The sequence below is a fragment of the Cornus florida genome, unplaced genomic scaffold (genome assembly GCF_030987335.1).
Source record: "Cornus florida cultivar Cherokee Brave unplaced genomic scaffold, ASM3098733v1 CherokeeBrave_3.0.0_Hap2_Chr06, whole genome shotgun sequence".
NCBI lineage: Eukaryota > Viridiplantae > Streptophyta > Magnoliopsida > Cornales > Cornaceae > Cornus > Cornus florida.
Genome location: NW_026775576.1, coordinates 31130912 through 31145401, shown reverse-complemented (window position 1 = coordinate 31145401; position 14490 = coordinate 31130912). Strand labels below are relative to the sequence as shown.

Below are 14490 nucleotides of genomic sequence, written 5' to 3'. Positions count from 1 at the left end.
AGTTGCACTAGCACAACCTCAATGGCGTGATGCTCTAACATAAGAACTACAAGCACTTGAGAAAAATCAAACTTGGGACATGGTTCCGCTTCCTATTGGACGAAAGGTTGTGAGTTGTCATTAGGTGTTTACAGTTAAGCATAATTCAGATGGGTCAGTTGCTCGTTACAAGGCCCGGTTGGTTGCCAAAGGTTGTGCTCAGACTTATGGCATAGACTAACAGGAGACTTTTGCCCCTGTTTGCCAAGATGAATACCATCCATGTATTATTTTCCGTTGCTGCAATTTGATCTTGGCCTCTATTTCAGTTAAATGTCAAGAATGCCTTTCTCAATGGTGATTTGCAGGAGGTGTACATGGTCCCTCCTCAGGGATTTCGTTCTCTTGCTCATTCTGGTATGGTATGTCGTCTTCGTCGTTCTCTGTATGGCCTCAAGCAGTCTCCCCGAGCTTGGTCTGATCACTTTGGCATTGCCATGCTCAAGTTTGGTTTCCATCAAAGTGCAGCTGATCATACCTTGTTTTTATGTCATTCAGGTGGTAAGATAATTGCTCTCAATGTGTATGTCGATGATATTGTTCTTACCGGAGATGATACTACCGAAATTGCTCAGGTTAAAAAACATCTTGGCCGTCAGTTTGAGATTAAGGACCTTGGTCCCCTACGGTACTTCTTGGGCATTAAGGTGGCTCGCTCTAAGGCTGGCATTTTCATCTCTCAACGCAAGTATGTTCTTGACTTGCTTTCTGCTTTTAATCAGCTTAGCGCTCGTCCTGCTGTTACTCTGATTGAGCAAAATCATCGGTTGGCCGATTCTGAGGGGGAGTTGTTGTCAGATGTTGGTCAGTATCAACGACTTGTGGGGAAGCTCGTCTATCTATCCATGACTCGACTTGTAATACCCCTAATTTAAAAAGGATAGTCTCGGTATTATTTTAATAGTTTTAATTGCATTTAATTATTTAGTTGTTTTTCTTGACTAATTGTTTACTTGTTTAATTGATTTAATTATTTGTTTAAATTGAATTGTATGTGATGATGTGTATTTGTTTATGAATTTAATTGTTTTATTTTTATTTTTTTTATTTTATTTTTATGTTTTTAAGGAATTGGATATGGATAGTAGTAATTGACCAATCAATTAGGCTCCATGGACTACTTGGATAAGGGGTTTAATGGGTACGGATAATTACCCATGTATATGTATATTTAATAAATAAATAAATAAATATATTAAATAAGGAAAGTCCCTTTAATAATAATCTGATATATATTTATATATTATATGTAAAAAGAAGTACACATAGATTATACGTAACATATATTTAAATTACCTTTTTAGTATTTAAATTTTATTTTATTTTATTTTGGTTTGTCTTGGAATGGAAAAAGGATTAGGGTTATTTTAGTTGCCTATAAATATATATAACTATAGAGTTGTGAAAGAGGTTAGAAAATATATCACGTACTATATTTTAGAGAGAGAAAAAAAGAAGAGGAAGGAAGAGGAAAAGGAAGAAGGAGGCTAGGGTTTTTATCAAATTCCTAAAGGCAAGTTTTAATTCTTCTCTTCTCCTTTGATTCATGCCCTATGCATGCTAGATTAATTCTAGGTTCTTTAAATAAATTAATTGAATCTAATTATATGGATTTATTTGAAAAATTCAGTTCATGTGTTTTAATAATGGGTTTGAGATAATTTTCATATTTTGATAAATTAAATTTTCATGTGTTGTATTATAGTTTGGGTTTTAATTATGTTGTAATATATTATGGGTTTAGTATGGAGTAATTTATATAATTCAGATGGAATTAAATTTGGTTCACACGCGCCGAACAAGGAAACCATTGACAGTTGATTTAAAAAAAAAACAAACAAACAGATTGTAATTTAATGTTAATTAGAATTTCTGTTTGTTTATGAAGATGCAAGAAACTCCTTCTATTCTTTCTCTCTCTAGAATTCTTACACCTCAACCCGAAAAAGATCCCCCTCCCCTTCATTCCAACTCCTATTTATAGATACTTACAAGATATTTACAAGATATTTACTAATTGCTGGACCTGGGCCTATTCCTCTGTAAGCCCTGGTCACCCTTGATGGGCTTACTCCCGCCCGGCCCATATGGCAGTGTCTTTCTATGGGCTGACCCAGCTGTTCGGACTGAAGGTTGTGTTTTGCGAGTCGGACCTGGCCCATGTCATCCAGGGCCTCCTCAACTGCCCCCATAATTGCCCCTTATTTAATAAGGGGTAATTATTGATGGCGTCTCATCATGACGCTGACGGCTCGAGATAACCACGTGGGGGAGCGAACGGTCAGATCCAGAATCAATGTTCCGGGGTTCGAGGGATTTCTTGCCTTCCCGACGCTTCGGCCCTCGGGCCCCTTTGCCTTTATAATGCTCTAGAATTCCACTTCACTTCCCTTTACCGTCTCCATCATCAGCCAAATCTCCCTCTTTCTAGAACTGTGCTAAGCCTTTTCCGGTGAAATCCTTCGAGAGTCATTCTCCCAGCGATCTTGCAGTCCTCCGAGGTTAGTTTCGTTCTTTTTACTTTCGGCAGGCTTCCATTTTCCCTCTTTTAGATTCTTCTTGCACTTCCACCATGGTTGTAGATCTGGGTGTTCTTCGTATGAGACTTAGACTTCCTGACAACATCGAAGTTAGGGTTTGCCCCCAAGACGTTAATATTACGACCGGCGCCGGCCTCCTGCCCGGCGAAGTCTTATTCACGAACCTTCAACTGAATGTTGTTAGGTTCCCTCTGCACCCTTTCTTTAGTTACGTCTTCAACAGATTGGGGATATCCCCTCTGCAGGTCAACCCCAACTTCTTTAGGATCATATCTGTTATGCTATTATTGATGCGTGACAGAAATCTGGACCTTGACCTCATAGACCTCCTTCTGTGCTATAAGGTCAGTAAGATCCGTACCAACGAGCCCTTCTACCACCTCTACCCGTTCGAGAAGATGTCCATATGCACTGACACAATAAAATCTGAAAAGGGTTGGAGGGATAGCATAGTGGGTATTAGTGGGGCTTGGTCTTCGCCGGCTGCAGAGGATTACCCAATCCCGAGCGCCTTTGGTGTCTGCTCTGTCTCCTCCTATAAAAAATTCAAATCCCATAAACATGACTGCCCCTGTGAAACATGCGTTCCTCGTTTTTGCACTTACTTATGCCGCTCCTTGGGAATTCCTTGTGATGACTTGAGCTACAGTGTTTGCAGGGATAGGAGTAACTACTTGAAGAGATACGTTCTGAACGATATTCCTTCCTGCTCAGATCTCCTCACTTCAGACAACCTCTTTGCGCTCTCATCACTCGGCTACAATATGAGCAGACTGCAGATTCCCTCTTTTGGCAGGAGGAAAAATACTCCCCCAGCCATTCCTGCTGCTGGGGCGACCTCCTCTCCAGCGTCGGTTTCTTCTTCAGCCACCATATCTGACACTGTCCCGAGCGCAGTGGCTACTAACCCTGTTGCCAGCGCCCCTGCTGCCAACCAGAACGCGCCCTCCCCAGCTACCATAGCTCCTGCTGCTGCGGGGGGCGGTCGGGACAAAGAGCGAGGCAAAAGGCCTCATCCTGACAGTGAAATCGATCCTGAGGAGGAGCCTCTTATTAGAAGGACCCGAGTCTCTGGGCCGGCTACTCTCTTGCACCGAGCGATCAGAGCTCCTTCTCCCTCTGGGCCTCCTGCAGCTGGTGGCTCTGCTTCTGCTTCAGGCCCCCCTTCTATCCCCAGCTTACCGCCATGGGCCCCTCGGTACACTCGAACGGATGGGACGTTCGTGAAACCGAACGAGACCATGCTGAAGGATGGCCAGACCGCTATGGCCTACTACAGGAGCATGTGGACTCCGAAGGACATTGAGGCGGCAAAGGGCCTTTCCCAGAAGGACGTGTTCAGTCGCTTTCCCCAATCTGCTATGGAGGTGACTTTTATTTTCTAACTCATGAATTCTCTTATATTACTTGGTCTTGCCTTCGCCCGTTCTGACTATTGGTTTAACCGTTCTTATTGTGCACCTATGCAGACATTGTTCGGGATGATGGCCATGCAGAAGCAGGTGGAAATGGGGAACGCCAGGGCCCGAAAGTATTCTGACAGCCTGGAGGTGGCTAATAAAGAAAACGACCTCCTTGCCATGAAGAATACCGAGGTGCTGGTTCGGCTTGACAAAGCCGAGCAAGAGAGAGATGTCCTGAAAAAGGAGAATGATTCCCTTCAGGATGAGAAGGACGCCCTCCAGCTTGAGAAGAGCGTCTGGCAGACTGAGCAGGAATCACTCAGAGAAGAGAAGGCAGAACTCCAACGCCTTCTAGCTGATGAACAGTCTGCTCGGATGGCTTTTGAAAAAAGAGCTCTGGACGAGCGTACCGCTCTGATCGACGCTATCAGCAGAGTGGGTGGTGGGATGCTGGCCCTTCACGCTCGGTTCTCCAGGGTCGGTGCTCTTCGGTATGCTCAAGGATTCCGGGAAGGTTTCGCCGACCGGGTTCCGGATGAGGGACAGACCAGCTCCACTCCGGATGAGGTAGACAAGGATCTGGGGATCGAACCCCTGGGGGTCTATGTCGACCCAGAACCCACCGAAGCGGAACGTATATTTGATGAGTGCCAGGACATCGCATCCTCAAGGATCATCACAGCTCCTCCTACCGCTCTGCCACTGACCGCTCCCCAATCGTCAACTGTGGCTCCCTCTGTAGCCACTGCTGACGCTGAACCCCAGCCGAACGACTCAGTTATTCACCTGGATTCCCCACCTCATGAAGGTGAGGCGGCTGATGGGGCCGAGGAGGCGAGTCGGCAAGACCAGGATGCTGTTGGTACTGAGGCGTCTAGCTAGGGCTCCTTCGAATTCTTCCAGTTCATATCTTCTTGTAATGATGGACATCTCTCTTTTGTAAACTAAATGTTCAATATTAATGAAATGGCCGAACTCTTTTTCTCTATGTGTTGTGCTCTGTTCAACTTATCTTCAGTACATATATATCTTTTCTCTCTTTTTCTTTTTATATTAGCTTCGCTGTGTGTTTGTACGGCAAGTGCCTGGCGCTCGGCTAGAATGCCACTTGCCACTTGGCTTTAAATTTTTAGCAAGTGTCTGGCGTTCGGCTTATAGTGCCAGCTGCCACTTATCTTGCTTAAGTGCCTGGCGCTCGGCTAGAATGCCACTTGCCACTTGGCTTTAAATTTTTAGCAAGTGTCTGGCGTTCGGCTTATAGTGCCAGCTGCCACTTATCTTGCTTAAGTGCCTGGCGCTCGGCTAGAATGCCACTTGCCACTTGGCTTTAAATTTTTAGCAAGTGTCTGGCGTTCGGCTTATAGTGCCAGCTGCCACTTATCTTGCTTAAGTGCCTGGCGCTCGGCTAGAATGCCACTTGCCACTTGGCTTTAAATTTTTAGCAAGTGTCTGGCGTTCGGCTTATAGTGCCAGCTGCCACTTATCTTGCTTAAGTGCCTGGCGCTCGGCTAGAATGCCACTTGCCACTTGGCTTTAAATTTTTATAGTAGACCATTGGAAAAGAAAATTCTTTTTTTTTTTTTTTTTGTAAATTCCAGTAACTTGCTCATTCATACGTATTTGATTGACAACAAATAACATCCAATTAAAGCCAGAACTTAGCTTCTATTGGTAGTACCTCTTCAGAGACGTGGCGTTCCAGGGCTTGCTGACCAACTTTCCCGCCATGGTTTCCAACGTATATGCCCCTTTGCCAATGACTTCTGCAATTCTGTATGGGCCTTCCCAGGGTGGCATCATTTTTTTGACCATCCCCACCTTTCTTTTCAGAACCAGATCGCCCGGGGCAAAATCCCTGTGTTTTACTCTCTTATTGTGACTATTCGCCAGCACTTGCTGATACGATGCTAGCCTTATAGCCGCTGCGTCCCTCCTTTCGTCTATCATGTCGAGGTTCAATCTTAACATCTTGTCGTTCTGATCCCGACTCCATGCTAAGCTTCTGATAGTGGGGACTAAATGCTCAACCGGTATAACTGCTTCGGTACCATACGCCATTGCGAACGGGCTCTCCCCAGTCGGCCGCCTTGGGGTGGTTCTGTAAGCCCATAGAACGTTCGGGAGTTCATCCAACCACTTCCCCTTATGATCTTCCAGCTTCTTCTTAATGCAGGCGAAAATGGTTCTGTTTGTGATTTCTGCTTGTCCGTTAGCCTGAGGATGACTTACTGCAGCCAACTTCTGGTTGATTCCATACTCCTCCAGCAGCTTTCTTACTTGCCTGCTGTCGAGGTTTGTGCCATTGTCCATGACTATTGTTCTGGGAACACCGAAGCGGCAGATAATGTTGTTCCAGATAAATCGTCTCACCTGAGTCTGAGTCACGCTAGGATACGGTTCTGCCTCCACCCATTTAGTGAAATAATCCGTGGCCAGTAACACATACTTGTTCTGAGCTCTTGCAGTTGGCAGAGGACCGACCACATCCATCCCCCATTGCGCGAAAGGCCACGGCGAGGCCATTACGTGCAATTCCTCAGGTGGTTGGTGGATCATTGGTCCATATCGTTGGCACTTATCGCACCTTCGAGAGAACTCCTCCGCATCTCTTGACATGTTTGGCCAGAAATACCCTTGTGTCATTGCTTTATGCGCTAACGATCTTCCCCCAGAATGATTGCCACACACACCCTCATGAATAGCTCGCAATACCTGCTGCGACTCCGCGGGGGTGACACATTTCAAGTACGGGCCAGAATAGGACCTTCTGTACAGCTGGTTCCGCACGATGGCGTACTTGGCAGCATTCTTTTTGAGTTTCCTAGCTTCATCCCTTTGCATAGGCAAAACGCCATCTCGAATATAGGTAATGATTGGGTCAATCCAACTCGGTTCATACGGTATGACGTTGACTTGCCAAGGGTCCGAGTCCATCGGTTCTTCGAAAATGGACGGCTGGGTCACTACTCCCACTGGAATCACCCTCGCCAATGTTTCACCGCAACTCGAAGCACTGCATGCTAAACGGTCTGCATCTGCATTCTGTTCCCTCGGCAACTGTATGAATTCAATCTTTGCAAAGTCCTTGGCTCTACGCAGAACGGCAGAACGATATGCCCCCATCATGTCATCCTTGGTTGCGTACTCACCATTTACCTGCCGAACAATCAGCTGCGAGTCACTATACACTGTCAAACTTTTGATCTGTAGCTCTCTGGCCAACTTTAATCCATTTAGCAACGCCTCGTATTCCGCTTCATTATTGGTGGCTCGGAACTCAAGTCTGAGTGCTTGGCTCAAGGAAGTACCCTCTGGGGTTTGCAGTTTGATCCCAATCCCAGCCCCCATCTGGTTAGAGGAGCCATCCACAAAAAGTTTCCAAGAGCCGCTTCTAAGGTCCTCTTCCGTATCTTCGGCATCACATTCTAGTAGGAAATCGGCCACCGCTTGCCCTTTAATAGCTGTTCTCGGCTCGTACGTTATGTCAAATGAACTCAACTCTATGGCCCACTTTGTCATTCTGCCCGAGAGCTCTGGCTTGTGCATGAGCGTTCTGATTGGGAAAGTTGTTAGAACAGCTATGGGGTGGGATTCAAAATAATGCCTTAACTTTCTCTTTGCATTTACAAGTGCGAGTACCACCCGTTCGGCCTTTGAGTATCTTCTTTCTGCCTCCATCAGTGTTTTGCTTACATAAAATACCGGGTATTGCACCCCTTCCTTGCAACGAATCAGAACGGCACTCGTCGCGACACCAGATACTCCAAGATATAGAAATAACTTTTCTTCCGGTTCTGGGGCTGACAGGACTGGTGGATTCTGCATATATTGCTTCAAATGAGTCAATGCCTGTCGTTGCTCATCCCCCCAGACCTGCCTTCCATGGCTCCGAATCGTGTCAAAGAATGGTTTGCAGTGGTCTGACAACTTTGAAATAAATCGACTTAATGCAGCTATTCGTCCTGTTAGGGCTTGCACCTCTCTGATCGTCTTTGGCTCGGCATTCTTAATCAAAGCCTCTGCTTGAGCGGGGCTAACTTCGATGCCCCTACGGTTGACCACGTGTCCCAGAAACTGCCCGGAACTCACACCGAACGAGCACTTGGTCGGATTGAGCCTCATCCCATATCGCTTTAGTACATCAAATACCTCTTGCAGATGCTTCAGATGATCATCCTTTTTCCTACTCTTTACCACCATATCATCAATATAGGCTTCGACAGTCTTACCCATTTGATTCTTAAAAACTTTGCTGACAAGTCGTTGATAAGTTGCTCCCGCATTCTTTAATCCAAAAGGCATAACTTTGTAGCAGTATGTTCCTCGCTCGGTGACAAAAGAAGTTTTTTCTTCATCTGCGGGGTCCATAGGAATCTGATTATAACCTGAATATGCGTCCAGAAAGGTTAAACGCTCATACCCCGTGGTGGCATCCACCATTTGATCAATCTTAGGCAACGGGAAGCTGTCCTTCGGACAGGCTTTGTTTAAATTGGTGAAATCAATGCATACGCGCCATTTCCCATTTTTCTTCTGCACCACAACGACGTTGGACAACCACTCAGGGTAGTGCACCTCTCTGATAAATCCCGCATCAAGCAGCCTATCAACTTCTTCCGTTATGATCTGATTACGTTCTAGAGCAAATCTTCGCTGCTTCTGTTTCACTGGTTTGAAATTAGGATTGACATTTAGGGAATGACAGGAGACGGAAGGACTAATTCCAGGCATGTCGAGGTGACTCCATGCAAATACGTCGACATTGTGGGACAAGAAATCCACTAGCTCTTGCTGCTCTTCTCTGGTCAGTCTTATACCCACTCTGGTAGTTCGTTCTGGCCTGGACTGATCGATCTGCACATCCAGAAGGGGCTCCTCGGTCAAGTCGGCTGACTCCTCCACCCTATTCTGCTCGAGTGGAGGTTCCTGTAATTGCTATCTGGTGCTTGTCGACCGGACGGGCGCCTTTCCTTTCCCTGCATGCTTTAGTGTGACGGAATAACACTCTTTGGCTGCGACCTGATCCCCCCGAATGTCTATCACTTTATCTCCATCGGGCCCGAGGCACCTCATGACCTGATGCAGAGTTGAGGGTACACCTCGGACTCTGTGAATCCATCCTCTTCCCATCAGGAGATTATACGAGGGGTGAATTTCCACAACCACAAAAGTTTCCATAAGAGCTCGCTCTGCAGCTTGAACTTCTACTTCCACCATCCCGACGGGTTCCACCCTCTTCCCATCGAACCCTAATAAGGGATTTCCGGTGGGCTTGAGCCTCTCTGGTTTAATGTCGAGCCTGTCAAATGTGTCCCTCGGCATAACATTCGCACTGCTCCCAGGATCGATCAGAACTCTGCGCACCAAGCAATCTGCCACTGTCAAACTGACTACCAACGGGTCGTCATGAGGCAGTTGAACACGCTGCAGGTCTGTCCAGTCGAACTTTATCTGCATTGACGGGCTCTGTTGGTGTAGAGTGGTCACATTGCCGACCCTTTTCTTCATCTGCGCCTGCCGCAGGCGCACCCGTAGCAGCTCATCTGACTCTTCACTAGGCTCGGGTCGACCATGGATAGCATTGATTATACGAACTGGTTGCGAATTGTGGGAGCTTTGTTTATGACTCCTTTTTATTTGTTCCACTGGTCGATTCTGCTCCATCGCCGAGCCTTGAACATAACTCGCAAACTCCCCTCTAGCTATCAACATCTCCACTTGCCTCCTCAGGTTCCTGCATTCGTTAGTCTGATGTCCGAAATCAGAATGAAAAGCACAATGTTTAGTTTGATCCCTCTGTTCGAGGGGTTGTCTAATTGGCAGTGGTGGATGAAACTTGTCCTTGTTCTCCTGATACAACCTCGCCAGAGTGACCTTCAGCGGAGTAATCAACTCTTCCTCCCTGGACCTTTTTTCGGCCTTCCAAGTGGTCTGACGTTGCGGCTGAGCCTGCTTCTGCCTGATCTTTGCCTTGGACTTTTCCTCGGTCGACACGAGCGACGTTGTCCGAGCATTAGCTGCCTCCTCTTCTTCGAGGCGCACAAAGCCATCGGCTCTCTCATTGAGTTCATCCATGGTAGCTGGCGTATTCACTACCAGACTGGTGTGAAACGGAGTTCCGCGTGTCATGGCTAACTTGAAGGCTTGAACTGCCGTAGAAGGATGGCATTCGATTACCATACTCTTAGTGAGATTAAACCTGGTAAGAAAGGCCTGGAGCCGTTCATCCTTGTGTTGCCGCATCGTGAACAGGCTCGAGATGTCCTTCGGCGGGCGTTTGTTCCCATAGTACTGGCTTATGAACCGATCGCACAGGTCCCTGAAACTGCCAATGGAGCTCCTAGGCAAGTTTTTGAACCAGCTGAGCGCCGGTCCGGCCAGGCTTGTAGGGAAGCATTTGCACATTAAAGAGTCGTTTTCCGTATTCAGGGCCATTTTCAACTGGATATGATACACATGATCGATCGGATCGGTTGTTCCGTCAAACAGAATAAAGACTGGCATAGCAAACTTCCTTGGATGCGGCGCATTCAAGATCTCGTCGGTGAATGGTGAATCCACCGTCCGAGCTGCGGATCGGAGAGCTTCATTCTCTCTCTGGAGTCCAGCGGTAGCTCTGTGAGTTACGGTTCTGCCCTCCGAACCGTGATGAGTGACAGTAACCATGGAGGGCCGGTAAGACGGATCGAACGACCGTTCCTCTATGAACTCTCTCTGCCAAGGCGACGCTACTCGACGGCGATCTACCTCTATCACTTCCTCTCGGTCAAACCTTTCCCGCTGCGGATCAACGTGAGTCGAGCCTTCGTGATCTTCAACTCGACGAACATTTGGCGGCAAATTGTCCATCATCCTTTCATCACGGTGGTGAGCTGACTGATTGTTCTCGTTCTGATCGCCTTGATGCGCGATACTAGATGGAACACCTCCTTCTCCGACCGGAAGCGGATGCGAAACTGCGGGTATCTGCCGATGCTGCAGTCCAGCTTTCAATTCTGCATTTTCTTTTCTGAGAGCTTCAATCAAGTTCATCAACTCTTCAAGCTTTGTTTGCTGGACAGCCTCCATCGGATTGGAGCTTTCACCTATCATTATTCCCGAACGGAGTAAAGGCATTAATCTCAAGTTCGCGAGTAGATCTGAGCTTCGTGAGTAGGAATTTTTAGATCTGGCTTCTAATTCTCCGAATTATGCTCACTGTTTACAAGATCTGAATTGTCTGAACTCTAAATCCGTCAGATCCTGCCACAATCGAGCAACTCGTGGTTGCGTAGATCTGAAGTCACTCCTGCCAAAGCTTCAAGAATCGTAATTCCTCCAGAGCAGGTCACAATCGCTCAGATCTGGATTCAAATCCGCAAGATCGAGTCTCGATCAACCGAATTGGTTTGAATCCATTCGATACTTGGGCCAGGTCCGACTCGCAAAACACAACCTTCAGTCCGAACAGCTGGGTCAGCCCATAGAAAGACACTGCCATATGGGCCGGGCGGGAGTAAGCCCATCAAGGGTGACCAGGGCTTACAGAGGAATAGGCCCAGGTCCAGCAATTAGTAAATATCTTGTAAATATCTTGTAAGTATCTATAAATAGGAGTTGGAATGAAGGGGAGGGGGATCTTTTTCGGGTTGAGGTGTAAGAATTCTAGAGAGAGAAAGAATAGAAGGAGTTTCTTGCATCTTCAATTGGCGCCGTCTGTGGGAAACGCATGAAAGTTTGGTTGATCAGTGAGGAGTATCGAATGGATTCAAACCAATTCGGTTGATCGAGACTCGATCTTGCGGATTTGAATCCAGATCTGAGCGATTGTGACCTACTCTGGAGGAATTACGATTCTTGAAGCTTTGGCAGGAGTGACTTCAGATCTACGCAACCACGAGTTGCTCGATTGTGGCAGGATCTGACGGATTTAGAGTTCAGACAATTCAGATCTTGTAAACAGTGAGCATAATTCGGAGAATTAGAAGCCAGATCTAAAAATTCCTACTCACGAAGCTCAGATCTACTCGCGAACTTGAGATTAATGCCTTTACTCCGTTCGGGAATAATGATAGGTGAAAGCTCCAATCCGATGGAGGCTGTCCAGCAAACAAAGCTTGAAGAGTTGATGAACTTGATTGAAGCTCTCAGAAAAGAAAATGCAGAATTGAAAGCTGGACTGCAGCATCGGCAGATACCCGCAGTTTCGCATCCGCTTCCGGTCGGAGAAGGAGGTGTTCCATCTAGTATCGCGCATCAAGGCGATCAGAACGAGAACAATCAGTCAGCTCACCACCGTGATGAAAGGATGATGGACAATTTGCCGCCAAATGTTCGTCGAGTTGAAGATCACGAAGGCTCGACTCACGTTGATCCGCAGCGGGAAAGGTTTGACCGAGAGGAAGTGATGGAGGTAGATCGCCGTCGAGTAGCGTCGCCTTGGCAGAGAGAGTTCATAGAGGAACGGTCGTTCGATCCGTCTTACCGGCCCTCCATGGTTACTGTCACTCATCACGGTTCGGAGGGCAGAACCGTAACTCACAGAGCTACCGCTGGACTCCAGAGAGAGAATGAAGCTCTCCGATCCGCAGCTCGGACGGTGGATTCACCATTCACCGACGAGATCTTGAATGCGCCGCATCCAAGGAAGTTTGCTATGCCAGTCTTTATTCTGTTTGACGGAACAACCGATCCGATCGATCATGTGTATCATATCCAGTTGAAAATGGCCCTGAATACGGAAAACGACTCTTTAATGTGCAAATGCTTCCCTACAAGCCTGGCCGGACCGGCGCTCAGCTGGTTCAAAAACTTGCCTAGGAGCTCCATTGGCAGTTTCAGGGACCTGTGCGATCGGTTCATAAGCCAGTACTATGGGAACAAACGCCCGCCGAAGGACATCTCGAGCCTGTTCACGATGCGGCAACACAAGGATGAACGGCTCCAGGCCTTTCTTACCAGGTTTAATCTCACTAAGAGTATGGTAATCGAATGCCATCCTTCTACGGCAGTTCAAGCCTTCAAGTTAGCCATGACACGCGGAACTCCGTTTCACACCAGTCTGGTAGTGAATACGCCAGCTACCATGGATGAACTCAATGAGAGAGCCGATGGCTTTGTGCGCCTCGAAGAAGAGGAGGCAGCTAATGCTCGGACAACGTCGCTCGTGTCGACCGAGGAAAAGTCCAAGGCAAAGATCAGGCAGAAGCAGGCTCAGCCGCAACGTCAGACCACTTGGAAGGCCGAAAAAAGGTCCAGGGAGGAAGAGTTGATTACTCCGCTGAAGGTCACTCTGGCGAGGTTGTATCAGGAGAACAAGGACAAGTTTCATCCACCACTGCCAATTAGACAACCCCTCGAACAGAGGGATCAAACTAAACATTGTGCTTTTCATTCTGATTTCGGACATCAGACTAACGAATGCAGGAACCTGAGGAGGCAAGTGGAGATGTTGATAGCTAGAGGGGAGTTTGCGAGTTATGTTCAAGGCTCGGCGATGGAGCAGAATCGACCAGTGGAACAAATAAAAAGGAGTCATAAACAAAGCTCCCACAATTCGCAACCAGTTCGTATAATCAATGCTATCCATGGTCGACCCGAGCCTAGTGAAGAGTCAGATGAGCTGCTACGGGTGCGCCTGCGGCAGGCGCAGATGAAGAAAAGGGTCGGCAATGTGACCACTCTACACCAACAGAGCCCGTCAATGCAGATAAAGTTCGACTGGACAGACCTGCAGCGTGTTCAACTGCCTCATGACGACCCGTTGGTAGTCAGTTTGACAGTGGCAGATTGCTTGGTGCGCAGAGTTCTGATCGATCCTGGGAGCAGTGCGAATGTTATGCCGAGGGACACATTTGACAGGCTCGACATTAAACCAGAGAGGCTCAAGCCCACCGGAAATCCCTTATTAGGGTTCGATGGGAAGAGGGTGGAACCCGTCGGGATGGTGGAAGTAGAAGTTCAAGCTGCAGAGCGAGCTCTTATGGAAACTTTTGTGGTTGTGGAAATTCACCCCTCGTATAATCTCCTGATGGGAAGAGGATGGATTCACAGAGTCCGAGGTGTACCCTCAACTCTGCATCAGGTCATGAGGTGCCTCGGGCCCGATGGAGATAAAGTGATAGACATTCGGGGGGATCAGGTCGCAGCCAAAGAGTGTTATTCCGTCACACTAAAGCATGCAGGGAAAGGAAAGGCGCCCGTCCGGTCGACAAGCACCAGATAGCAATTACAGGAACCTCCACTCGAGCAGAATAGGGTGGAGGAGTCAGCCGACTTGACCGAGGAGCCCCTTCTGGATGTGCAGATCGATCAGTCCAGGCCAGAACGAACTACCAGAGTGGGTATAAGACTGACCAGAGAAGAGCAGCAAGAGCTAGTGGATTTCTTGTCCCACAATGTCGACGTATTTGCATGGAGTCACCTCGACATGCCTGGAATTAGTCCTTCCGTCTCCTGTCATTCCCTAAATGTCAATCCTAATTTCAAACCAGTGAAACAGAAGCAGCGAAGATTTGCTCCAGAACGTA

At 47.5% G+C, this 14490-nt stretch overlaps 2 protein-coding genes across 3 annotated transcripts in view; one reads left to right on the top strand and one right to left on the bottom strand.

Annotated features, from left to right (window-relative positions):
• The window catches only part of LOC132311278 (uncharacterized), a 53512-nt gene that overhangs the window by 23077 nt on the left and 15945 nt on the right, over positions 1 to 14490 (bottom strand). The gene's annotated exons all lie outside the window — the stretch shown is intronic.
• On the top strand, positions 3669 to 11256 carry LOC132313787 (uncharacterized). Its single transcript, XM_059812735.1, has 3 exons — positions 3669 to 3946; positions 4049 to 4790; positions 11222 to 11256. The coding sequence occupies exons 1-3, from the start codon at positions 3821 to 3823 to the stop codon at positions 11254 to 11256; spliced, it is 903 nt and encodes a 300-aa protein (XP_059668718.1). The 5' UTR covers positions 3669 to 3820.

Bases quoted from the DNA above. Each gene is read 5' to 3' on its own strand.
- LOC132313787 (XM_059812735.1), top strand. From the start codon at position 3,821: ATGCTGAAGGATGGCCAGACCGCTATGGCCTACTACAGGAGCATGTGG. The intron at 3,947-4,048 runs GTGACTTTTATT...GCACCTATGCAG, and splicing joins TTCCCCAATCTGCTATGGAG to ACATTGTTCGGGATGATGGC. The intron at 4,791-11,221 runs GTGAGGCGGCTG...TAAATCCGTCAG, and splicing joins GGATTCCCCACCTCATGAAG to ATCCTGCCACAATCGAGCAA.